The 26,100-nt window shown below is 41.3% G+C and overlaps 1 protein-coding gene across 1 annotated transcript in view; it reads left to right on the forward strand.

Moving 5' to 3' along the window:
• Positions 1 to 26,100, forward strand: part of cpne7 (copine VII) — a gene marked incomplete at both ends in the record, with an annotated part of 49,779 nt that overhangs the window by 11,549 nt on the left and 12,130 nt on the right. Inside the window, 9 exons of the mRNA XM_080439038.1 lie at positions 4,541 to 4,723; positions 5,094 to 5,168; positions 8,944 to 9,018; positions 13,840 to 13,923; positions 14,012 to 14,101; positions 15,557 to 15,655; positions 15,850 to 15,936; positions 16,793 to 16,852; positions 19,143 to 19,276. Coding sequence (XP_080295164.1) covers positions 4,541 to 4,723; positions 5,094 to 5,168; positions 8,944 to 9,018; positions 13,840 to 13,923; positions 14,012 to 14,101; positions 15,557 to 15,655; positions 15,850 to 15,936; positions 16,793 to 16,852; positions 19,143 to 19,276 — 887 coding nt within the window. The remainder of the gene's footprint in view (positions 1 to 4,540; positions 4,724 to 5,093; positions 5,169 to 8,943; positions 9,019 to 13,839; positions 13,924 to 14,011; positions 14,102 to 15,556; positions 15,656 to 15,849; positions 15,937 to 16,792; positions 16,853 to 19,142; positions 19,277 to 26,100) is intronic.

Genomic DNA, 26,100 nt, shown 5'->3' on the forward strand with positions numbered 1-26,100 from the left:
TAGTCTCGGGAGCCAGGCGACCGCCGCGTTGCTCTGCTCAGGAGCGGTCTGTCTGCTCAGGAGCGGTCTGTCGCCTTCGCTCCGACACTGCCCCGCCCTAGGGCTCCTGGAGGATGGAGGAAAAAGTTAGATGAGCAAAATTGGTGAGAAAGGAGGTGGTTGGGGAGGAGGAGGGAATTTGGATTTGCGAGCAGCCAAATCAAACAGGTAGTTGAAACAGTTGCAGGTGTATTTATACTGTGGTGATTGCAGTGTGGATTGGCTGAGAGATAAGCAGCGCAGCTGAACTTGGTAAGGTGATTGCCTTATCAAGTTGAGCAGAGGTTGAGCAGAGGGAGGTCTCTACTCCTGAACATGCGTTGAATACAACTACATGTGGAGAGGGTCAGGGATGTCAGGTTGCATACACATCGCTGAGGACCTCAAATGGTCGCCTTTTTCACGTGATGAAAAAGGCTCAGTAATGCCTGTACTGCCTCCATCGCCTGAAGAAATTCAATGTGAGCCCCTGCATCCTCAGGTCGTTCTACAGCACCATCGAGAGCATCCTGATGAGTTGCATCACCACCTGGTAAGGGAGCCATATCGCCCTAGATGGCAAAGCACTACAGAGAGTGGTGCAGTCGGCCCAGCACATCGTCGGATGTGAGCTTCCCTCCCTCCTGGGAATATGTGAGAATCGGAGTGTAGCAAAGGCTGAGCGGATAGTAAAGGACATTCATCACCCCATGTCACAAACTGTGCACGGCCAAGCAAGCTATTACATGTATCAAAAGCTATTACACCAGACTTGTGCATAGCTTTCAGCTGCTTATCACTTGTGTATACACGACTATGTCTACACGACTATGTCTACACTCTCTGCTGCTGCACAACAATACACTGACAGTTGATATCATGCACAAGGGATTCAATATCTGCTACTTTACAATTGCTTTTCTTTCCCATGCCACTATTAAGTCACATCACATGATTGAGAGAGAGCCTATTTTAGACAGTTGGACTCTGGGTGAATTAGGCTCTCTCTCTCTCCATCTCTCACTCCCTTGGTCAATCTCTCTCTGCCTCTCCCTTCCTCCCCCTGCCTATCCCTCCCCCTCTCCCCCTCTCTCTCTCTCTCTCTTTGACCCCCCCCCCCCCAACCTCTCTGTCCCCCCCTCTCTCTCACTGATCAAGCTCTGGTCTGATGTCACAAACAACCACTCTCCAATTCTACAATGTATGGGTGACTGGGTGTGTGCACACAAACCCACAGACAACTTGATTGAATTAATATAGATTGATGTCTATTGTCTATGTATGGCAATAATGCCATTGTCTTGTGAAGACAATGTGCAAGCTAGCCGTACAGTTATTCAGTACCATCTGAAACAGTCGGAACTCCCACGTGACTTCAGGTGGGAACTGGCAGCCATGAAAGCAACAGATGACAACGGCAGAGAACAAGATCTAGGCAATAGAACAGGCGAAAGTGAGGAAAATGTGTGTGTGTGTGCGTGAGTATGTGTGTGCGTGCATGTGTGTGTCTGGGGGCGGCCATAGCTGAGTGGTTAGTGAGCCCGCCTAGGGAGCCAGAGGCCCTGGTTGCCCCAGGTACGATTCCAGGCCACGCCAGCATATGTGTCGATGAAATGAAATTTGTCCCTGAGCAAGACTCTTAACCCCTAATTGCTCACAGGCCCTCATTGGAAACAAGCCCGCAAGGACTTTCATGAACGTCCTGTTAAAAGGAATTATCCTATCCTTATCCTTGTTTTGTATTTTGACATTGATTGTGGCAGAGAGGTCCAGAGTGAGTATTTGTCATTTGAAAGTATTGGGTCTGCTGTACTAGAGGTGACCGGCCCTCTTCCATCTGATCTGAGTCACGGGGCGACACCCCTATAGTCACTGGTTTTGCAGGTTTTGTAGCGATGTGAAGCAATTGTAGAAATATCATGCCTCTCCGTCTGATGGATATTTTATGGCAAACAATATGGGTTTCTGAGATGCTTTTTTTCCAGTGAGTAGACCACCGCAGAGAAAAAGCTTTCAACACTTCAAAACTGCCTTTGTTTTATCAATATTGGTCAATGAGGAAATACATGATTAACTCCTACAATCATCCGGTGCATCCGGCTTTGTCGAGCGTCTACACAAACACAATTGGTTCTAGGGAGGGAAGCCGGGTAGCGTGATAATAGTCCCTGTCAGCAGGCTCTACGTCCTTAAGGCTCTGCGTCCTCCCGGTGGAGGCTCCTCACTGGTATGTGAGGCAGTAGGATACAACAGCAGTGACAACACAGAAATGTGTGTGGGGAGGAATCAATTGGCATTAAGACTACATTGGGGAGAAAAAGGGGTAAAAACAACAACAACACAAATGTATTCCTACAAACCCTAACCCTAAAAACAATAGAATATTAACGCTGAAATCAATGTCTGCGTTCGCTTGCTCCTTTGTTTTGTTTCATCGGTTTTGGTTTTGGTGCTGGTATTGTTTGACGATTGCGTCTTCTCGTTTTGTTTAGTTTTGCTTAGTATAGTATCGTACAGTTTAAATCAATGTTGTCTATTTTTTCTTCCTTTGTTGTGTTTCTGCTGTGGTTTGTCGCTTGTTTTTTCTGTCTTGGCATCTTAATCACATCAGTGTACTGTACTGCCGTTTGTGTTGTGTGCACCCATGCGCAGGCTTGCAATGGATGGGGGTGGGGAGTGGGCTCCCAGGCCTCCCAGGCCAAGGGGGAGTTGCCAAGTTACTCACGCCCTTGCTTGGGCATGCGATGGCTGGGGCGTGGCCTTCCATGGTTCCCAGGCCAAGGGGGCGTTGCCAAGTAACTCAGATCGGGTGGGAGAGGGCCGGTCGTGTACTAGGTCGCGTACTAGAGAATATCTGACATATTGATGTCAGTCTTGCCCAAATATGGAGTTCCACGCGGCTCCAGATTGGCCTTCCAAGTACAGCACTGCATCGGGAGCGGGATCCCGCGGTACCCGCAGGACCCAACACAAATCTTGCGGGCGCGGGCGGTATTTAAATACCCGCGGTCGGGAATAGGCGGTAAAGATAAAACCTACGGGACCCGCAAAATACCGCAATAAACCAGATATAGAGCTTATATATATACTTTAGCAAGATATAAATATGTCTACATGCAGAGGAGAACATAATTTCCCCTTCTGTGCTGCGGACAAGTTACAACGCAAGCAGAGTCTCTCTCTCTCCCCCCCTCTCTCTCTCTCTCTCTCTCTCTACCCCCTCTCTCTCTCTCGCTCGCTCTCTCTCTCTCTCTCTCTCATTCTCACGCTGTGCGTGTGCGCAGCTCGTCATGGTGTCACAATATAATATACCTATATAATATGTGTCCCGTCGCAATATAAACACTTTCTTTCTATCTGTGAGAAACTCCTCCTCACCAGTAAACAGAACCTCTCTCGCGCACGCCCGTGGGAGTGCCGCGGGCGCCGCAGGACTAAATGGCTTCTTCTTTTTTTTTGCGGGAGGGAGCGGCGGACAGAAATTAACTGCGGGCGGTCAGAAATTAAATCATTGCGGGAGCAGGCAGGAATGGCCAGAAATCCAACGGGAGCGGGCAGGAGCGGGATTAAGAAAATACTCCTGCGCAGGGCTCTACTTCCAAGTACTGGGATTGTAAATCTCGGCATGGTGGATCTGACATTATGAATGCGTGGGGGAACTTCTTTGGCCTACAGGCAATATACGGGCAATATACTGCTAGATTAGCACCAGGTAAACATACTGACAGACGGACACACCCAGACCGACCCTCTTATAGATGGCTATCTTCCTGCATAGTCGTGCCATATACAGTTATACAGTTGTTGGTGGAAAAATATGATTGAGTTCCTTGGCCTGCTGTCAGTGTGCACAAGACATTTGACACATCGGTATAGCTGTTTGCAAGATTAGATATAGGCCTACATACAGACACACAGACTGGGGTGAAAATATAATCTCCTCCCTACCTTCGGCCTCACAGAAATAACAAATGTATACTTGTTTGCAAAGTCAGTCTCCAGTTTATAGGCAATCGAACAATGCTAGATTCGTTTTAGAGACAGATTCTGCTCTTGGCTCTTTGATTAGAGAATTGTTTGCAACAACAAAACAATATTCTTACTGTCAAAGACCACATTTGTTTCTTTTTAATTCAGTATGTACTCATTCAGGTACCTACCAATGGAATATGTAATAATCTCTAAAGAATTAGTAGACTATGCTCAGTGATAATGTTTTGAAGATGAAGTCATGAAGCTGTGTTGGAGATACCTCATGGGTCCATAATAAACATTCAGATATCCCTTGTGTGTTATGAGCTAAGATATTGGAAATTAGGCAGAGGTTTGATATGTAAACTGTATAACAATGCTTGGTGTCCTACTGTACTGTGTTTGGCTTTGGTTAAGTTCTAGCACAGGCATGAATAACCTTATTTGTCTCAGAGCATACACAATCTACGTGCTATGTTATTATTATTTTCCATAAATACATATACAGTACAGTGTTTAATTCACTGTGTTCTCCCTTGTTTCAATTTAGATGGACAGGTCGGAGGTGATAAAGAGCAACCTGCACCCAGTTTTTGCCAAGGTCTTCATGTTAGACTATTACTTTGAAGAGGTTCAAAAGCTGCGGTTTGAGGTCTATGACATCCACGGCGCACATAGCATTGGAACTCGAGAGGATGACTTCCTGGGTGGAGTGGAGTGTACTCTTGGTCAGGTACGTACAGTGTTTTGACTGACCTCATTGGGGATTTTTAATAGCGGTATTTTTCAGAAATCTGGTTTGGGATCCAAATCCTCAGGAAGAGTGAATAATATACAGCCTATCATAGGAACAATGTTAGTTTTGTTACTTTGTACTATTTGTCTCAAGTATTGATCAAAGTAGAAACAAACCGAGCACAACTCAGTCCATTCAAACAGCAGTTGACCGGGTGCACGGCTCAACAAGAATAAATGTATAAAAAAAAGAATAGCCAGCACAATTACAATTAAGGCCGTCTTCAGCTTGAACAAGTATTGACTCACATCCATCTGCACTGGTCAAAGGCTCAAGGACAATCATGTGTTTATTCTGTTCCTTGCAGATTGTGGCCCAGAAGAAGATGGTCAAGCCTTTGCTGTTAAAGTACGGGAAATACGCAGGGAAATCCACCATCACGGTATGTCCCATACATCATGGTAGTGACCTTACTGCTCTGTGGAAGTAGAAGCAGAAGGGTGAGTCAAGTGCAGTTAATGTCATTGTTTCATCCAAGTAAATGATCTTGTGTGTTGTCAGAATGCAGGGCCTTATTGTGGCATTGTAGGAATTATGCAACAGAGTGAACTTAAGTCGTGGGTTGCAGTCATTGTGATTCAAGGAATCAGTGTGGTAAGAGTTTCCAATTTCCATGACATAGGTTTCAACTTGTCGTATTTGTGGCGCACTCTATGGCCAGAAGTGAAAAAATATCTGTATGGTGTTCAATGGAGAACACCATGGAGTCACCAGAGAGACTGAGCTATAGATTATTGAACGCACGATGAAGAGCTCGATGAAGACAACAACTGCTGTTATCTCTAGCCAGCTAGCCCAGCTAGCTGCTGAAATAAACTGTTGTGATGTCGGGCTCTTAACTCTTCGTATACCGAGATCTTTTCCCACTGCTGGGCCTCGGTCCTTTTTCACAACGCACACTTTCGTCTGTGTTTCGTCCGTTTGTGCATTAATATAGACCATATTCTGTATAATCTGAAATGGGCGTAGCCTATATGGGTAGATGCTTCATAATCTAGAGAATCCAGAATTATTTTTAATTAGATTCTATGTCTTACGGTCCGAGACCATAAAGTGGGCTGTTATAGCGCCACCATGAGGCCTCTGAAATTTAACGTCTCTACCAAGTGTGGAACTTAACATTTCTGAGATAAACATACCTTAATGGAAACTGTCACATTTCCCATACACACATGGGACCATGTAATACAATTCCACTAATAAATTAAATTATACCACTATAAATTATGCCATTAAAGTTTTTGTTTAATAAGTTACAAGCAAATAATTCCTGATGAACCCAGTTTTAACATATGATATAACTGCAGGAGGCGTGGTGAATCAAACTTGTGGATATATAAGAAGATGGAACATGTGCAATCACTATACTGTCTATACTGAAGTCTGACGTCATTTACACATCCTTTGTTTGTCTACCTGGTTTGCAGTTTTCCACCCCCGTTCTGAATCCCATAGACGTATTGAATATCGCGTCAAATAAGAACTGTGTTCCAAAAATAAACACATGACCCCGGCGGGTTGACTCTTATGGATATGAAGCATCAACTGACGGTGAGAAAACGATAATGTTACTTCCGCCGAATTAGTTACATTTTCGCCAGAAACAGACTGTATCAAACATAAGTGACTGACTATCATAAACGATATAGAACCTCCTCCCTGACAATAACGCCGACACGCGGTGTTTATTTTTGGACCACAATTCTTATATGAGACGATTCTAAGATGACCCAATGTTATTCTCCATAGAGAAATTACTTCCGCAAACCTGGGGATGAACGAGTGACGTCAGGACTTCGGTGCTCTATAGATAAACACAATAACACAGAAGTTATTTTCCACAGTGATCTGAGAATAGAGTCATAGCATAGCAGGCAACACTTTCTTCATCATACTGAAGAGGAGCAGAGAGAGTATGGCAAGAGAAGAAGGGTTTAAATCCTTGGGGGTGATTTACCTTTGGCCATGGTGATACGTATCTGTATTGATTTTACTCTAATTCAGTGTACACTGGCTGTACTGCTGAAGTGGAGAAGCCTCGAGCAGCACAGTAACTGTTGAATAGAAAATGACTTGTAATGATTGAGGATCAAGTGATAGAGATGGTTTATTCCTCCGGGCTTGTTCGTTTACCACTTAAACTCTATACTTCATTGTACATCAAATAGCCTATTTTTGCCTATCATGACACGCCCGATTAGGGACGCCAGGGTTCATGTGTAAAACATGTCTTCACATAGAGTAGTGTTGGTTGCATACTGTAAGCACCTTTGACACATGCAGTAACTCCATCTGCTACACTTATGGTTGATTAAATTTGAAACAAGAAAAAGAAAAAAAAGATGTTGCACCATGCACCCGCTGTGATTTTACTGTCAGCTCATCTCGATCGTTGCTTCAGTGCAGTGGAGCAGTGAAAAGAACAGAACAGCACCTTTACTCAGAACAACACCTTTACTCCCTGAAAGAGAGTAAAGGTGCAACGCTGTTATTTTCTTTTCCAGATCTGAATTATTCTTTACATTTTATAGAGTCGGTTAATAAGCCTGATCCAACTGAAACTGGCTCTTACTGCTACTATCCACGATTGACTGAAATATGTAACATGTAAAAAATGAAATATATCTATAAATCTATATAATAGCTTAATCTTAAGGTTTGAATATACAGTATCCACATAACATTATAATGTATTGACCCCAGCAGGTTGACTCATGCATGTGCTACTGTTCATATGTAGGCTATATCTTAAAATACACATTTCACGGCTTCAACATGAACTTGGTATAAAGATTTCACACATGAACGCAGACATCACTGGAGCTCTGCCGTAGCCAGTTTTGCATGATCCATATTTTCTGCATGGGCTCAATGTGAACCATAGTAATGAGTAGGGGGAGGAGGAGAGAGGTTATTCTTCTATGAGATAGATGGTCTAGATCAGCAGAGGGTGCTGTGTGGTTCTTTTTATTGTTATTCTTAAAGACAATCCTGACTCAAGTGACTTAAAAAGAGAGCCGACACACAAAACAAACAAGTAAACAGTGAAAACAAACAGCAGACATACTGTAGTTGCGAATTCACTAACCTTGCATACGGCCTCCTATCATGATGGTTTTGTGCGTTATGCGGCAACGTTTACTATACAACACCAGAAATGTAATTTGTGTTTCCAGATACCACCAGACACCACAATCAAAGTTAAGCCTGGCCCGAACCACTTGTCCCCGAGCATCTATTTCTGTCTTAATGCAAATTACTCTCTAATAAAGGAGTCTGTGAAAGCTTCTGGACACACAACTTTCTAAAAGCTTCTGTCAGGGTTGCATTTTCTATTTCAAGTTCAAATTGGAAATATGTATGTATAAATTGCTCTTTCAGTGAAGAGCTGAAATGCTGTATAAATCTTGACAAAGGGGTATTAAAAGCTGCTCACTGACATGTTCTTCCTTTGCGAGTACAGACACTCTGTAAAACTTAAGTCTCCAAGCTTCACTATAATCACATGGTGTGATGGAAAGCTAATCTGGAAACATGTGGCCTTCTTTGTTTGGGGGGGAAACCTTCTCTATTAATTTTAACCTAATGTCTGTTATGCCAGCATGTGTAGAGAGTAGTGTGGCATAATTTACACCCACTAACAACAACATGCATTATAATGGCTGGATTTCTTGTGTGTGGTGTCATCCACCTGGATGTAATAAAAAAAATGTAATAGGATTATAGCTAAATTAGGATTAACAGGATTATAGCTTCATGTTCAATCCCATGAAGAAATTACATAGACATATGTCAAAAGGAGTTGATGTGTAGAATCAGCTCTGAATTGCAGTGACAACATCAGCATTTCTGAGCTTCAGACTTTATATATCGTTGCTGTCGGGCAGAAACCAGCTAACTCAATTTCCCCCCATAAATCAGTGCTATTGAACACCCTTTAGGTCTGTGTGTTGATTAAACAAATAGTGAGCTTTACCCAAGCTGTGTCAGTAAAACTGTTGTCAGTATAGATATTGAAATGTTTCACCATAGTAAAATCCTCTGTGTTGATTCAACTCCAACTCTATGAGTCACAAATGGATACATTAACACTGAGAATGTTACTGAGTAACAGCCAGAGGAAGAAATGTCACTGATAAATGTAATTTCTTTCTCAGGTGCATGCAGAGGAAATTTCTGGCAACAATGGATATGTGGAGCTCTCCTTCTGTGCCAAGAAACTGGATGATAAGGTACAAATTATAGATTTATCATGATAGAAATACCAACATGGTTCATCCTCAGATGCCTTTTATTAAATATGGTTTGTGTTGCATTCACACTCCTACATAGATAACATGACAGCTGTGACAGGCTGAGGCAGGCTTTGCATGAATAAATGTCTGAATGAATGTGTACAGTACTGTACATGTGGGTACATCATATGGTGGCAACTATACCTTTCATGGAGATTAATGTAATGGACTGATGTTTTGTGAATGTTGAGAGGGAGATATTATGTAGCGATGTGATACTCTATGCCGTGACCAAGTATCCATAATGCATCACTTCCCCTGGAGCTCTGCAGGTATCATTATCTGTCTATAGCAGTAGCAATCCCTTCAAAAAAAAAATCTCTCTCTCTCTCTGTCTGCTTGTAGGTGGTATGGACCATATTGATCTATATGCACTATATCAAGGTGTAATCAATTCTTACATATTCTACAGCTGTACAAAATAAAGAAATCAATATGGCTGCAGGCACCGCACGGTAGAAGATACAGAAAACAACAACAATATTGGCTGAGATACAAGTGTCATAGAGATGATGACAGTATGAAACACCTTCTTTGAAGTAGTAATTTGGAGATTATTTTGAAAACTGGACGGATCGGATACGCAGTAGCCTACATTAAACAAACATGCAAGAAGGCTGCAACTCTATTGAGGGAAGAATTGAGATGGTTTATTTTTCTGCTGGTCTGGCATGCCTGAGACAGATACACATGGCGCTGTCCCTGGTACTGAATGGAGCGGAACACATCCCTTCCATTCAGCCTTGCTTGCTTTTTATGGTTATAAATAGAGCTTTTGGCTCTAATTCAGATGTTCTTTTCCAGTGTAGCAATCCACAGAATGGAAAAGACAGGGAAGTGAAGTTTTGGTCACAGAGAGAGAGAAAGAGAGAGAGAGAGAGAGAGAGAGAGAGAGAGAGAGAGAGAGAGAGAGAGAGAGAGAGAGAGAGAGAGAGAGAGAGAGAGATAAATGCATGGCATGAGCCACTTAATGACCCTGATGATGTTGTCTATTATTATTTTTTATTTCAGTAGTCATCTCTCAGTGGTTATAATTGTTCACAAATTCTATTATTTATATTTTATTATTTACATTCCGATTGCTCCGATTCCCTAAACTAGACCATACCCAGTGAAGTGCGCAGGCGAAAGTAGTTGCAAACGCGGGGTTATTGCACGTCCTGTCGCGCCTCCCCATCGTGCGTCCCGTCGCGACGTTGGTTGTGAAAGTGCAGGTGGGTGTGGGGACGCGTTGTGAGCTTGTAGATCGGCTGTTTTCCAAGAGGCAATGTATATGTGTAAAGGCGCTTCGTGTGGGCTTCTTTTCATAGACCTTGTTGCTTGTAGGGCTCGCTTCGTTTGGGCTTGTTTTCATAGACCTTGCTGCTTGTTTCTCGCACGAAACCTGGCAACCCTGCTCTCCCATTGTTTGACACATAAACGCTAATAATAAGCTGAGATTTGATGAAATAGAAAAAAGGGCTTCATGGAAAAAAGTTCAGATGGTAATGGTCAATGGCTGTGTGCAAATTCAGATCAATTGCTCCAGCCACTGAGGCGAACCGGGCACACATTTCTCAGAGATTTTTGTTCTCAGAGGTTTGTGAAATTATAGGAGGATTGTGCGAGGACAATTTTTTGCATTAGACCTACCATCAGGCCATTTTAGTTGGTGACATGGCAATCAGCCACTAATATTCCTATAAAATGTTATGGCCATTTCACAAACACATGGAAAAGGTATGGGAATTGTTTACATCTAATTAATACACCACTATATTTACAGTCACAGGATTACAAAAAATAAGAAATAGGCTGATAACCTACAGTTTAACTTCATAGAAAGATTTGCTTGCACACCTTTAACTGCCCCTTCAGTCATAGCATCGACTGCAAGGGGGACATTTATTATTATTTCTTTTTACCTTCAAATCTCTTTATTGGCTTTTTTATAGTTGTAGATAGAAGCAAGGGGGAAATTCTATAAGGCAAAGATCAGAAAGACAATTCAATAAAGTAGAACATGTTCAGTGGAAAGCAATATAGAGAGCATGCGGTGTGCTGCTGACCGTGGGGCTGTACCACAATGACCTTTTTTGGTGTGCATTTTCACACGTGGCTCGAGGCCAATACTTGACATTTCAGTCAACATTGCAACATGGCATCTCTGTACGAGCTGTGAACACAGATGTGACTTTAGGCTTTATTTTGTTTTATTTATCCCATTCAAACCGGGAACGCATCTCTGTCATTTTAGATTTCTCTGGCTATTCAAAAATAACCGCACTATGAGCTTGTAGATCTGCATTTTTGGGGAAAAATCGTGAAAATATGTGCAAATCTTTGAATATATATTTTTTAAAGAGAACATTTGTAAAATATTTTGTTCCAGGGACCTCCAGAAGCAAAGATTTTAGTGACAAACGTTCGCTTTAAAAAATATATATATATTCAAAGATTTGCACAAACTTTCACGATTTTCCAAAAATAGCAGATGTACAAGCTCATAGCACGGCACTCTGTGCCGCGCTATGAGCTTGTATATCTGCTATTTTTGAATAGCTAAAGAAATCTAAAAATGACACACAGGTGCGTTCCCGGTCTTAATGGGTTATTTTATTTACCCAAGCTGTGTCAGCAAGATTGTTGACAGTACTGTATAGATTGACATGTTTTGCTGCAGATTGGCTTGAGGTTCCTGTGTGTCAGTGCCAAGATTCCACAGTAAAATCCTCAGTGTTAATTAAAGTCAGAGAGTGTACAAATGTAACCAAAAGGACCCGAGGGTCCATTTGGTTACAGTTGCACACTTTCTGAGTTACAAATGGTGAAATTATATACTGAAAGTAACAGCTGTAATTACAGCTGTGATTTCAGCTGTGACTGCCAATGCCTGATGCCTCTTCGTGACCATGCCAAGCTTTAAATTTAATAACAAACAAAACTTAATTGTGATGATTACCACAAAAATGTCCACAAGCAGAGAGGGTGTCCTATATATTGGATTTATTACTGTTTACTTCCTGTCAATTGAAAATGTAATGCATGATTGCATCAGCAGGCCCTTATGAATAATTATACATTATGATTTCATTCACCTGTGTGATTCCCATAGCTCATGTTCCTCCACAGGCACCTGATCATTCATTATGGATACGTTATTTATATAACTCCAGATGACGGTGGGACGGTGCATTACTCGTTTTAAACTGAAACAGTTCACTAAAATATGTATCTGAAAACATTTGAGGTGAGAAATAGGCAATGCTGTAGTAACATAGCCTCGGCGCTGCCTCTCTCTGTCATGAGACACAAACAGCTGCATGTGTGGAGTCTATCGATCGCATTGACAGAGGGAACGGGACAGTCGGCTGAGATTGTGATTGGTTGAGGCATAACACGCCTCCGTTTCAGAAGTTAACTTCGAAATAAAGCTAGCAAAAATCCATTTCATGACGTCTTTTAAATAAAATGTCTAATCTTTGTCATTCTAATAGTCTTCAAACTTGTGTACTGTAGTGACGAGAGAGAGAGAGAGAGAGAGAGAGAGAGAGAGAGAGAGAGAGAGCAAAAAGAGCTGAGAAAAGGGCTGGAGAAATGGGGTGAGTGCTGAATTAGACATGCCGGATGTCAAGAGTTCAGGAAGATTAATTACTGGGCTACTATCAAAGGAATCTGTCTGGCATTAAGATGACTTTGCGGAGCCCATTTTAACGATCAGGCACATTATTTACACCACATAAATTCTGCCTTTCTTCATGATGGCAGTCAACACCGATCAACCTTTTGGTTAAGACAGCTTATCTAACATGGGCGACAGCAGCTGGGTGAATCTGCCAAACCCTTTCTTAAGGTCATGTCTATCACATGAAATGAACAACTGTTGAAGACAGTGCTCAGGAGTTTCTTCTTCTTCTTCTTCTTCTTCTTCTTCTTCTTCTTCTTCTTCTTCTTCTTCTTCTTCTTCTTCTTCTTCGTTGACATGCCCATAAGAGGCCAATGTGCCATGGTTGAAAGTGGTTATAAATGACTGCCGTGTATCATGTACTAGTGCATGGTGGGTAGATACCACAGGAAATGATTATAGTAATGGGAGTGATGAACATGTCATATTGTTAATGATGAAATGATGACAGATGTACTTGTGATACACATCAGTCCAAGCTGACACCTCTTGCTGGCTAGTGGTTGCCATGCCGACCGAAAGGGGGTTACTGTGACCTCACACTGTGCTCTAGTCCCTGTGGAGATGTATCTGGCTAATGTGGCGAGAAATGTGACATTAGCTGTATCATTCTCTGTCTCTAAAAGACACACACACACACACACACACACACACACACACACACACACACACACACACACACACACACACACACACACACACACACACACACACACACACACACACACACACACACACACACACACACACACACACACACACACACACACACACACACACACACACTCGGTAATCATGTATTTACTGCCTTGAAGAATCAATTGACCTGAACAAGCTGTGGCTTTTCTGAGCCACTACTTGAGACTCTGTGTCAAGATGACATCCCCTTCCTTATTTCATTTGTCACAGCAGTGAACAAAGATGCAAAATAGAGAGAGAGATCAGCCATGAATTAAACATATATTTTTTCAATCATTCCTATAAGAGACAATTCCTGTGTGCTACTGAGCGGACCCGAGTCCTACTCATGTGAAACACGCTGCGTGGCTTCAATAGACAATAATTTGATTTGACTGTCATCTCTGTTTCCATAGGATCTCTTCAGTAAGTCGGACCCCTTTTTGGAAATATACCGCGTTAACGATGACGAAACAGAACAGCTCGTGCACAGAACTGAGGTAAAGCCTCCACACACCGCCTCGTTTGTGTCTTCTAATCATTTTCCCCTTTTGCTGCAATCAGTGTTTGGTTTTCCTCCATCCACAGGTTATTAAAAACAACCTGAGCCCGGTGTGGGAGCCCTTTAAAGTCTCTCTCATTTCTCTGTGTAGCTGTGATGAGGACAGGAAGCTCAAGGTGAGTGAACCTGAAGACTGTTCTGGGCCTCTGGTGAGACCAGATCAGTCGGATCAAATGTCAAAAGGACAGCATCTGTCTGATCAGCACACTGTAAAATCCTCCACTAACAATTTTACTGTGTAGGAAGAAAACAAATCTGAGTATTCATGCTTTCCTACATGCATCCACACACGGCGTCCCTTCTTTTTTTTCTTTTTTACTCACAATTTTCTCCCCAATTTAGTCATTATGCCAATTGATTCCTCCCCACACACATTTCTGTGTATTGTCATTGCTGTTATATCCTGCTGGCTCACCTGCCAGTGAGGAGCCCCCACCGGGAGGACGTAGAGACTTCGTTCTACTCCTCCCACACAACACTCCCCCGCTGCCAGGTACCGCCCCAGCCCGTAGGTAGTGACATTTGTGTAGTGACAAATATCACCCTCCCTGCCCCCCTCCCCCAAACACGGGCTAATTGTGTTCATATAGATGCTCGACAAATGCACTGCGGTGAATTCGAACCCCCAGACTCTGTGGTGATGGGCAACTACTTTACCGCAGCGCCACACGCAATGCCTGTATCTCCATATTTAAACTTTTTATGTTTTTCGTTTATGTTTTTGTAAATTAATGCCCTACTTTGTCGTATCAAAGTGTTGCACAAAAGTTATAAAAATAGGTGAGCTTGTAGATCTACTATTTTCTCTAGATTTGAAACATTTGCAAATGTTCACCTCCAATGACATTCCCAACATAGGGATGCCAGTTTGAAAGTGGTTAAGTCTGTCTGTGAGTTTTGTAAATATTTAAAGACGGGGTGCCGTGATTTTCAGTGATTTTTACCCGCCCTAAAACATGATCATCAGGTATTATGGTTATATACTAGGAGGAAGATTTTTTTCAAAAAAGTGTACAGAAATTGTTAAAATTATGTTTTTATGTGGACACGCCTCCACTTCATTAAGTATACCTGGTTCTCACCTTAGAACCTCCTCCACCACCTTAGCACCACCCACCTGTCCTAGTCCCTCCTCCTCCTCATGCCCACACCTGTTGTGTTATGATAATGAGGGGGGGGGGTACAATTTTACTATGTCACTAAAGGGCTGTTTTTCTATTGGCACGTTTGACCCTCAAGGTTTCAGCCTCCAGGTAGAAACTCAAAATAGTCAGAGAAGACATAAAACACCATAAAAACACCACCAGGGGGCTTAATAAAGTTCTATCAACCTCATAGACACATGAAAAACAGAAAAAGTGCAAAACCATGGCACCACCTCTTTAACCAATTAAAAGTATTAACAATTGCTTGTGACTAAATAATAACTACATTGGATCCATTGGAACAGAGGTTATTTTTTTCCATTTCCTAAAAACTAACGGTTTTGGAGATACCGGTTTCCAACAGCGATGATATGTAAATGCAAACATGCAGAGAGTAATAAAGACATCTGTCTGTGTGTATTGCAGTGCCTAGTATGGGATTATGATTCCAGAGGGAAGCACGACTTCATTGGCGAGTTCTACGCCACCTTCAGGGAAATGCAGAAGCTCTCCAGCGGAAATAAGGTCAGTGAATAGATAGAGTTGCAGAGCAAGGGGAGAGACCCTACCCAGCCATGTGCATCACTAATGTGCCACTCGCTTTACTCTGGAGAACTCCATCACAGACCAGAGCAATGTCCTGCTGCTAGTGTGATATGAGGAAGATATATTGCCCGGTGCATATGGCATAATGACTTTTTCAAACTTGACTATTTCAGGTGTCATGGGATTGCATCAATCCAAAATATAAACAGAAGAAGAAAAACTACAAAAACTCTGGAGTTGTCATCCTGAATGACCTCAAGGTAATTCCCCTGTAATTCCCATGTCTATTAAAAAGGTCAGCTGTAGAGGAAGCTATACTAATCAATTATCTAGTTTGAACTTTTTTTTATTCCCCTGTCATCTGTGTATCCTTTACTGTGTTTTTTAGATATACTGTTCATTTTTTTAACAAGAAAAATGTTTTTGGTCATGCCACTGCTGTCTTGGCCTCTGCTCAATATCTTGAATTCTAAGTATTTGATTTGGATTCATTTGTGTTACTTTGTGACATAAATTGACATGGGCGCACTGACACATACTGTGCCATGATGCCCTTCAAAAGAATCCTTGGAATGATAGTCATTATCTTGAATCAAATACCACCGAAGTGGAAAAAGCGCCACTCCAAAATAAAGGATGCAAGACTGGCTCAGATACACATTCTCATTTATTGAGAACGGTTACGCATTTCGGCCTCAGCCTTCCTCAGAGCAGATTTTAAAAGTGATAATGGGGGTGTATGCTCTTTTAAGCATACACATCATCCCACCTGTGTAGGGGGAGGTCCATGCTTGGCAGTTGATCAGTAACACCATATCACAGTCACAATCAATAGTCATTAATCATTAATCATTACCAATATGTTTGCATGTGTAAATTTTGTTATTTGCAGATGTACAGTATCTAAACATTGTGCTTCAACAAATGCCTTTGTTTACAACCAAGGCATTTGTCGAACACCTGATAGAACAAGTGCACCATTTAGCTACCCTTCATAACAGTGATTTGTTCAGAACAACACTCCATTTTTACGACTTCATGCTTTTGAAACAGATTCAAAGTATGTACTTCCATCTGACGTCTTACCTTACAGAAGTATTATTTCTTGTCTTGCAGCTCCACAGAATGTATTCATTCCTTGACTACATCATGGGAGGGTGCCAGATCCACTTTACGGTACATTGAGCAGCCCATCAGTAACACATCAACTTCCCTCACCAGTTTGTAACAGTGGCCCTCAACGGGTATATGATTCATCCACCGCACTCCAATTCTCTGCGTATTAAAAGCTTTCCTCCGTGGTTAAGGTGTCATAGGAGATAACTGGCATAGTGGTGGAACCTGCCTGTTATAATTTAACTGGCTGGTCCATAAAAAGGCTTATGTGCTGTCATTCAGACCTGCATTGTGATTAAATGTTACATTCTCTAAATGTGAAAGATTACACATTGTTCAAATAGTTTTTCCTCTGTTGTACATTCCCCAGGCATTATATTAGGTAAATTAATGTTTCCATATGCACCATATGTACAGACAGTTTTATTAGCTGGAGGCTTCTTGGAATGAATTCAAATCTGTCTCCAACACTGGCCCTTTAGTTTGCCCTTCATGGTGCTGTATGCCTCTGTCTTAGTCCCTTGATAGATTACTGAGGCAATGAATATTAATGATGACATCTACATCTATTGTAGATTTAGTGCATTGCAGTAGCTTACATTTCTGTATATCTAACACTTGTTCGCTTCTGTCTCTCAGCAGAGGAATATTGTTTAACGCTTTCCTTTAAAAAAGAATTAATTTGCAAATTACTTATTTTTAGAAGTAATTTGCAAATTACCCTGGATGTTATTTTAATGTTGGAAGTTGGAACACATCAAAGAAATGCAAAATTGTTTACACTTTTTGATTCACACCGTGCAGCAAAGTTGTTCTCAAAAGTTTTTTCATCTCAGTCCTAATTTGACCTCATTCAAATTCAAGACCAACTGTTCTTAGAAAGTCAAACAAGAAAACATATAGGTCTTAACCGTATGCGTGGTAGCTTAAAATATTCTGTCTGATCTTTTTTCGTACGATCCCTCCTACTGTAAGTACACCCACATAGACCGCTACAGTATGAATATGCATTTCTTCAGAGGTCAGAATATATGGTGGCCTTCAGAGCTACATAATGTGGATTAGTTTGGCACTGCCTGAGGCCTCTTTATCCGTATTGTTATCTATCTCTAGGCCTCCAAAGCATCATGGGACTAAACGATTCTCTCATATCTTAGAAATATATGTATGCTCCAGTTTATGTGACCTATGATATGAGCATGCTGGAGGAAATTGAGAAACATTCTGTGAAAGGAGTTGAGTTGTTGGTGTCTGTCAGTATCTTGTTAGAATGGGCTAATGTGGATGACAAACACTTGTGTAAAGTGGGCTAAAACTAGACATCAAGTATAGAAAAAATATGAATTATAAAGGTAAACTGATATAAAGCCTATTATTATATTTATCATATGATTATATTTTATACAGTTAGTTAGGGCATACTAACGATTGTTAATATCTCCTGACAACAGCACTCTGTTGTTTGTACTGTATCTCTGTAAAAGTATCACTCTAACTTATTTACCTTACCTATGATACAGTACCAATGACCACCAGCTGTCAGAAACAACAGTAAGGTTAATCAGCATCACTTACTACTGTGTGAAAATGTATTACAGTTTAATGACTTTGGCAAATCTATTGGTTTCGAACAAATTCGTTTTATTACATTTTTGATGACAGTGAACTGATGAACAGCTTGCACCTAAAAATACGCCAAATGGGCCAAATCAATAGTTTATCAACTTACAAATGAGCGTCTGGATGTGCTAGAAAGGGAAAGGAATGAAGGAACTACTTTCAGAATAAGCTTGAGTCATCACAGTCTTGACATCCAACCATAAATATTGATTATGAAACTGTGGTATCATCGCATATTTGCACTGGAGCTGATAACACGGTCTATTTCATGGTACAGCACTTCTTTTTGTGTATTATTGCTTAATTGTATGTGAATAGCCAATCTATTAATTTTTTTTCAACAATATGTTTATTTATTTTTCCTTTCTTTTCACAAAATATTTCAACATTATATTAAGCCATCTATTAATTAATAGATTACACAGAAGCCATTTTAACCATTTAAGCCTATTTAAACATGTTCTAAAGTAGCCAATTTACAAGCTCACAACGCGGCGCAGTTCGCCTATACTGACATGCCCAAAATAGGGACATTAGGTTGAAAGTGGTTAACATTCAATCACATTGCAAGGGCGAAATTTGCCATTTTGTAGACATACAGTAGCCTAACCCGTATACATTCAGGCCCCAAAAGGTACAGTGGAGACAAGACAACAAAATGAAGTGAAGAGCTCACAATGGATGGACCTTTTCCCCTTGTTTTCATGTTTTCTTTGATCTTTCCTCTCAGGTGGCTATTGACTTCACAGCCTCCAATGGGGACCCCAGGAACAGCTGTTCGTTGCACTACATCAACCCCTACCAGCCCAATGAGTACCTGAAGGCTCTGATCGCAGTGGGGGAGATCTGTCAGGACTACGACAGGTTTGTCAACCTCTCATCTCATATTGTAATGTGTTTTTTTGTGTCAGCGACAGGGCTTGTCAGACTCTCCTGGATGGAGATTGAACTGTAGAGTACACTTTTCATTCCATTTTGTCAGAATATCTTCCTAATCCTAAAGATGAAGTTCACCTCCAAAATGACTTTTTTTCCCCTATCAATTGCTCACCCCAATCAGCCTTGAAATCATGGAGATTTTTAAGTTTTTGTCACATTCCTGATCCAATATTCCAATATTTAATTAGTTGACGTAAATAGGAGGCCAAGCTAAAAAGAGCAGTACTAGTCTCCGCCAGGCCGACGGCGTGGCTGAGACTATGTTTTTGCCCCATGTCCGTCCGTCCGTCCGTGCATGCGAGTGTGCCTGTGTGTCCGGCACTGTTGGCCCGATCAACGTTTTCACATCGGCCTGTTATAGCACCACCAGGAGGCCGATTTTTGCAAAAACATAAATTTAATTGCTCCTACAGATTTTCTCCAAACATCACGCAAATTGATACACATTATCTCTATAGTCATGTGATTAAGACGGATCTGTCGGATATTTCATATTCCATCCTGATTGGCTAAGATTGGCTTCCAAAGTTTGCAGGAGTGGCCCGTTTTGTACAAAATGCCTCAAATCATGAACGCTAGGCCAAGGAAGAATACTCAATACAAAATCGGCCTCATGGTGGCGCTATAACAGGCTGATTCAAGTTTTTTTGCAAAACTTTTAAAAATATATATTATTCCTACCGATTTTATCCAAACATCACCCAACGTGGTAGGCCTACACATTATCTCTGTAGACATGTGATCAAGATGTATCTATTACATTTTTCGGATTCTATTCGATTACGATTGGTTTTGCTGGAGGGGCCCGTTTTGCACGACATGCTAGAAGCACCGCTGGACCGATCGCCGGGAAACTTTGCACACACATTCCCAGTAGGCCAAGGAAGAATCTCCACCCAATTGGTTTTCAAATCGGCCAGTTATAGCGCCACCATGAGACAGATTTTTGCAAAACACATGTTTTGTTCCTACTCTTACAGATTTTGTCCAAAACTCACACAAATCAGTACACATGATCTCTGGGGTCATGAGATCAAGATGTATAAGTTAGATTTGTTCAGATCCCATTCCAAGTGGCTATGACCAAAGTTTGCAGGCCCTGGGTAGGCAACCCGGCCTGGCGGAGACCCGTGCTCCTTGGAGCACACGTTTCTAGTTAAAACGATCACTTATAAGCTCAACATTAGTAGTGCTCCCTGGATTGCACTGTGAGAGTTGTTTTGGAGTTCATAAATAATTGTTTATATGGTTTTGCCTTGGTCTCCTATTTATTTCAATTAATTAAATATTGGAATAGGCCTATTGGATCAGGAATGTAACAAAAGCAAAAATAATTCCATGAATTCAAGGCTTCATGGGGTGAGTAATAGGGAAAAAAGTCATTTTGGGGGTGAACTAGCCTGGATCGATACCATTTTCGGGTTTCTGAACTTTATCAGTCATCAGGCGGCCGGAACACATGACTGGAACCTCCGGCGCCGTGCACCTCCAAAATGATTCCCCTAGTTTAAAATTTGTTTAGTTTGGTATAATCGTTTAGTTTAATTTGGTATAATAATCGTTTGGTATGTCCATCTTTTATTAGCGCTCGTAGCGCGACTAGCGAGACTAAACTAATTGATTCGCATTATGCGGGTAACAAAAACAATGTGACACCAACCGGAACCAACCACCGGAACTCAATGCTTTTTTTCCTTTTTTCTAAACTGGATCACACGGCTCAGTTTTAGAATGAATACCAAGCTTTCCTCCGTGGTGGAAAGCCTGGTGACACGAGGTTAGGGGGTGAACTTCCCCTCTAAATAATTGCTGCATCTGAGCCCCACCAACAGGGGTGCAATAAGAAACAATGGAGCACTGAATCAGACCGTGAGGAAATTACATAAAGATGTGCTCTCTGATTTGTAGTGGAGCTGACTGAATTGAACTATTTAATATTAACCAAATCAATCAATCAAATGCAATTAAAACGTTTTAATGGAATAACAACGTTTCGGTCTGTTATCTTTTTTGATAAGTGTTGAAATTAGGCAATATACAAGCATACTATTCTCTTCATCTACACACATCATCTACACACGCTTTTTGTGACATCAATATATTCAATATAAATCTGAAGTTGTGGTGGGTGGTGTCTGTCTGTCTGTCTGTCTGTCTGTCTGTCTGTCTGTCTGTCTGTCTGTCTGTCTGTCTGTCTGTCTGTCTGTCTGTCTGTCTGCCTGCTTGCCTGCGAACCATACAATAGAATAAAAGGAAGCAAACAAATGCCTTTGCATCAACAACAAAACAAGAACAAAACAGAATACACAAGATGCAACTTTCTCACAGTATTGACAAATAGACCTATAGACAATTCTTCTGCAACCAGTTCTTTGTGATGGCTTTTTTGCTTGCTGCAAGTAGGATCTTAAGCAGATAGGAATCATCCTGACTGAGTCCATCCAGGGTTTCTCCAAGATACAAGGATTCAAATGTAGTACTGATACTGAAACCCAGAATTATTTAAATAATAATCCTTCCAGAAAGGTTGAATCACAGGACAAGACCAAAAGATATGTGCATGATCAACCATGGTATCATTCTCTCCAGCTGGCCAGCTGGTTACCAGTTTGTTTAGACTTCTGTTTGGGAGTGATAAAGAAGCACATCTGTTTTTTCCAACAAAAGTCTCTCCAGGTCAGGGAATTAGTGGTCGATGATTGTATTTCCCATGTATTCAACCACAAGTTTTCACTACAAGTAATATTCTTGAAGGTCCACGTCTCCCATTTTTTCGTAATTAGTCCTCACTAATGCTCATTATACGATGGTGCCATTTTTGACTACTCGGTCTGTGTCTCAGACGAGGGCTGTGGACAGTTCTGAAACCTGCCTACCAGTTACATCATCAGTAGACAGGTTTGGTCATTTAAAGAAGGCTATAGGCTATAGAGCGTAGAATCCCCATCGGTGATGTCATTGGTAGGCAGGTTTCTGAATTGTCGATAGCCCACCAATGGGACGCAGAGTAGAAATTATGCCATGTTATAATGAGCATTGTTGAGGACCAATTATATGAACATCATGCAGCTCTTGTAAGCCTGCAGTAGGATCTAATGGCTTGTGAATTAAGGAATATAAAAAGGAGGGAGTCTGTGAAGTAGACCAGTCCTACTCTGTTGAGAGCTTTATAAAGAAGTAGAATGACTCTGGAAGATACAGGCCAACTATAAATAACACCCATGTTGCCTGGTTCAGGGGTCACTCACTTTGATAAAGGGCACATAGATATGGGAAAAGAACATGTGTATCCACTCAACAGATTTCAAAGTCTCAGCTCACTGGTGCAGCTGTGAAAGCACTTGTATTCTGTCGTGTATTGCCTATACACAGTAAAATCATGGGTGTTAATTTCAGAGAGTGTAAAGACTGGCGATTTTCAGTGTTAATTAACACCTTCTTCTCACCTTACTAATTCAATGATAAACTGTTCCCTCGCAAACTCTGCTGCCAAATGGACGTGCAGCGATAGGGGCTAACAATGGCACACAAACAGAAATGAGTCACGTGACTTGAGAAATGTCAGTAGGCTGTAGAGTCAAAGTTGAAAGCGGAGGAGGGTGCAACTTTCAATGTGAGAAGAGAGAGGTGTTATTGTGTGATCACACCTTTTCTGTGAATTAAGATTCCTCTCACTCTCTAAATAGTGAAGATTAATTCATTCTGTGTTGCATTGCTATTTTTTGCTATTGTGTCTTGCAGTCATACACGTTTCTTAACATCACTGATTCTTATAAATATCTGGGTATTCTCATGTGTGTTAATTGGTCATGTTAATTAGTAGGACTTTTTTTTATAATGTTGTACTTTTCTGAGAGAAGATCCTGTCATCTGTAGAAACTACACCAAATGAGGATTAGCAGTCGGACTTGTAATTTATGCAGATCCCCGTTACAGGCAGTGTCTGCCTAATTATAGCGTTCCAACAGATAACAGTAGAAACACTGAGAAATAGTAGCTGGCCCATGGAGTTGCATCATCTTTTTGGTGTTTACGTAGGCACTCAAGCGCCTCTTACATCCAAACATGCCTCTGGGTGAACTGCTACAGCGAGCGTGGGAAGCCATCCCCTCATAAGCAGGGATTGTTATTCAGGTACCAACGTGGGCAAGCAAAGCTCTTACAGTATAGTGAATATCAGGTGATGTGGGATTCTAGAGTCCTTACGGGGCAGTGCGTTGTGGAGCTTGAGTGGGTACCTTTTGTCTGTGTGGGCAGAGGCTTATTTGTCCCGCTGAGAGGGATATTATATCGGGCACAACCCACAAGTGAAGCTCACTGGCTCATCCTTTGATGAGGAAGTGAGGAACTATGGGCCGTTCCATTGTGAATTCCTGGGGGTTAATTCTCAATATTTTCCTGTGTATTCACCTTACTGAAAAATTCACATGCAGCAATGGCCCTCTTATTAGCTGGATCAGGAGACTCGTACACTCTCTTCTTTTCGACAATGAATGCGTCACATTGAGTGGAAGTTCTGTATCTTACGAACCTCAGGCGGTAGAGGAAGTCATTAAATCCATATTTGGAAAAGAGCTCAGGGATAAAAGATAGCCCAACTTATTTATAATGATATGTATTTTTGAATACTGTATAATGTTCCCCGTTTTTGAGCTTCATCTCTTTGCATTCAAAGTAAGATGTAATGTGGCTGCCGTGTTGTTATGACAAACATGTATGGGGAGTGAATGACCGGTAAATAACAGCTGAGCTGGAGCATTACATTCTTGGATACTGTACCTCATAGTGTGTGAATTAGGTGACCTAAATCTGTTCTGCCTGTTAGATAATATGCTGTCCCACTACTTATCTGCATTGTGGAGTAGAGCGCTTAGTGTCGCCCCTGCATGGATTGACTGATTATTTTTAATTTGCTCTCAAAGGAAATGTATAATGTATTGAATTACTATTCACTTTTGCTCAACTTCATCTCCCCTGCTACTGCAGGCTATTTTAAGCATTTTCTGTGGGAAATCTGGGGATCCACCATGGGATTCATTAGAAGCTGGATTTACCATTAACAGCCACTCCGTGAATGCTCTGTAAAAAACCCACCTGGCCTACATGGGATCAGAGATTTAAAGCACTAGTAAAACAAAAGAGAACAAGCAAGTCCAGTCTGCTAGGATAAAATTATACAAAATATGCCTTTAATTATCTTAACAATATTGTGCTTGTAAAAACGCCCTGCTCTGTGTTGTTGGAATGATAATCACAACAATATCTTTGTTGTTTGCACATTAAGAAAGCAGAGTTACAAATTGCTTCGCAGAACATAAGATAATTCAACGATGGGGTTCTTTACTTTGACAAATGCCGGAACGTATTCATCCTAATTTGGAAAATTGCCTCGGTGTAACAGGGTGTAATAATAGTGTAGCTTTACCAATGGTGCCCTTGGTGTTTCTATGCTTTTGTTGTTCTTCTGTTTAGTTTTTCTCTTTTTACAGAGAGCCTCAGAGTAGGCAAGTGTAGTCCCATGGGAAAATACATGGAAACATGGACTATTAGAGCTCTACCTTCCAGCATTCATGAGATGAATTAGATCATTTTCATGCCAGGAATTAGTCCATGGGAAAAGGTCTTGAGAATAATAGTAGATTATTAGCCTCTCTATTGTGATCAATGGCCATGAATGAAGAAAACCAGTAACCACATATGCAGTGGAGAAGTCCCTTTTAGTGTAATACATGCAGAAATGGATTGTAAATGCAAAGTGTTGTTTAGAAAACTCTCATTATGGGATCTTTATTTTGTACAGTATGTTATGCTCTGGTTTAATTAATTACTTTACAGCACTCTTTGACTAATTGGGTAGTGCTAAACCAGCAAACACATTTTTAGATGAGATTCCACACCAGTCCCAACTTCACAGAGATCAGCATAATGACCTGATTGAACAAGCGACTGAACCCATACTGCTGCTTGTTTTGTGAGATGTTGGATGCTGTGGCAAATACATGAAAAGATTCAAATGCAGAATGAGCGAAAACAAATAATACTATAGATCGCGTTTCTACTAAGTTGCTACTGTCACCTTTCTTTCTTTTTTTTCTCCTTCGTTTTTTTTTTTTTAAATCTGTGAAGTAGACATGACCAACAGCCTCAGGTCAGGTCTTCAGTTTGTGCTGAAAGCTGTCCTTCCATAAATCACCTTATTCCTGGCCATGCCCAGGAAGGACAGCTTCCCTGCCATGCCCATATCAAGGGGTTTTCTGTTTACCAGCAGCGTTGCATAGACCTGGCCGCTTGTTTCTCTTGCAAAATATGGCAACACACTGATTACCTGCATTACACCTGTAGCCTACTAGGGAGGAAGTGGACAGATATTGAATGAAGCAGAAAAGGGCAGTGGCGCCGCCCGGAGAAGGGCGAAGAATAAGGTGACTTCATGAATTCCTCTTCTAGGTCTTACTTGTGTCTTCCAAATCCCCACTGCTTTGTTAAGATACTGTATGCTACAATAAGATAAAATACTATAGACTTTTACTGTCCCTGTGGGGAAAATTATTTCTGCACACAGTGCTGCTGTACAAGTGTATTACACAACCAATGACATCATACCTAGTGCATCACATAAACACAGAGCCAAAGATCATTACACACTATGACAGATAGGGACATTCACATGGAAAACACACCTGTTTCTTTGCTTTCAGAGCAGTAATTGCAAACAAGCCCTTACTGAGGCACACAAACTGATTTAGCTC

This window comes from Gymnoscopelus braueri (genome assembly GCF_963280865.1).
Source record: "Gymnoscopelus braueri genome assembly, chromosome: 1".
Lineage (NCBI taxonomy): Eukaryota > Metazoa > Chordata > Actinopteri > Myctophiformes > Myctophidae > Gymnoscopelus > Gymnoscopelus braueri.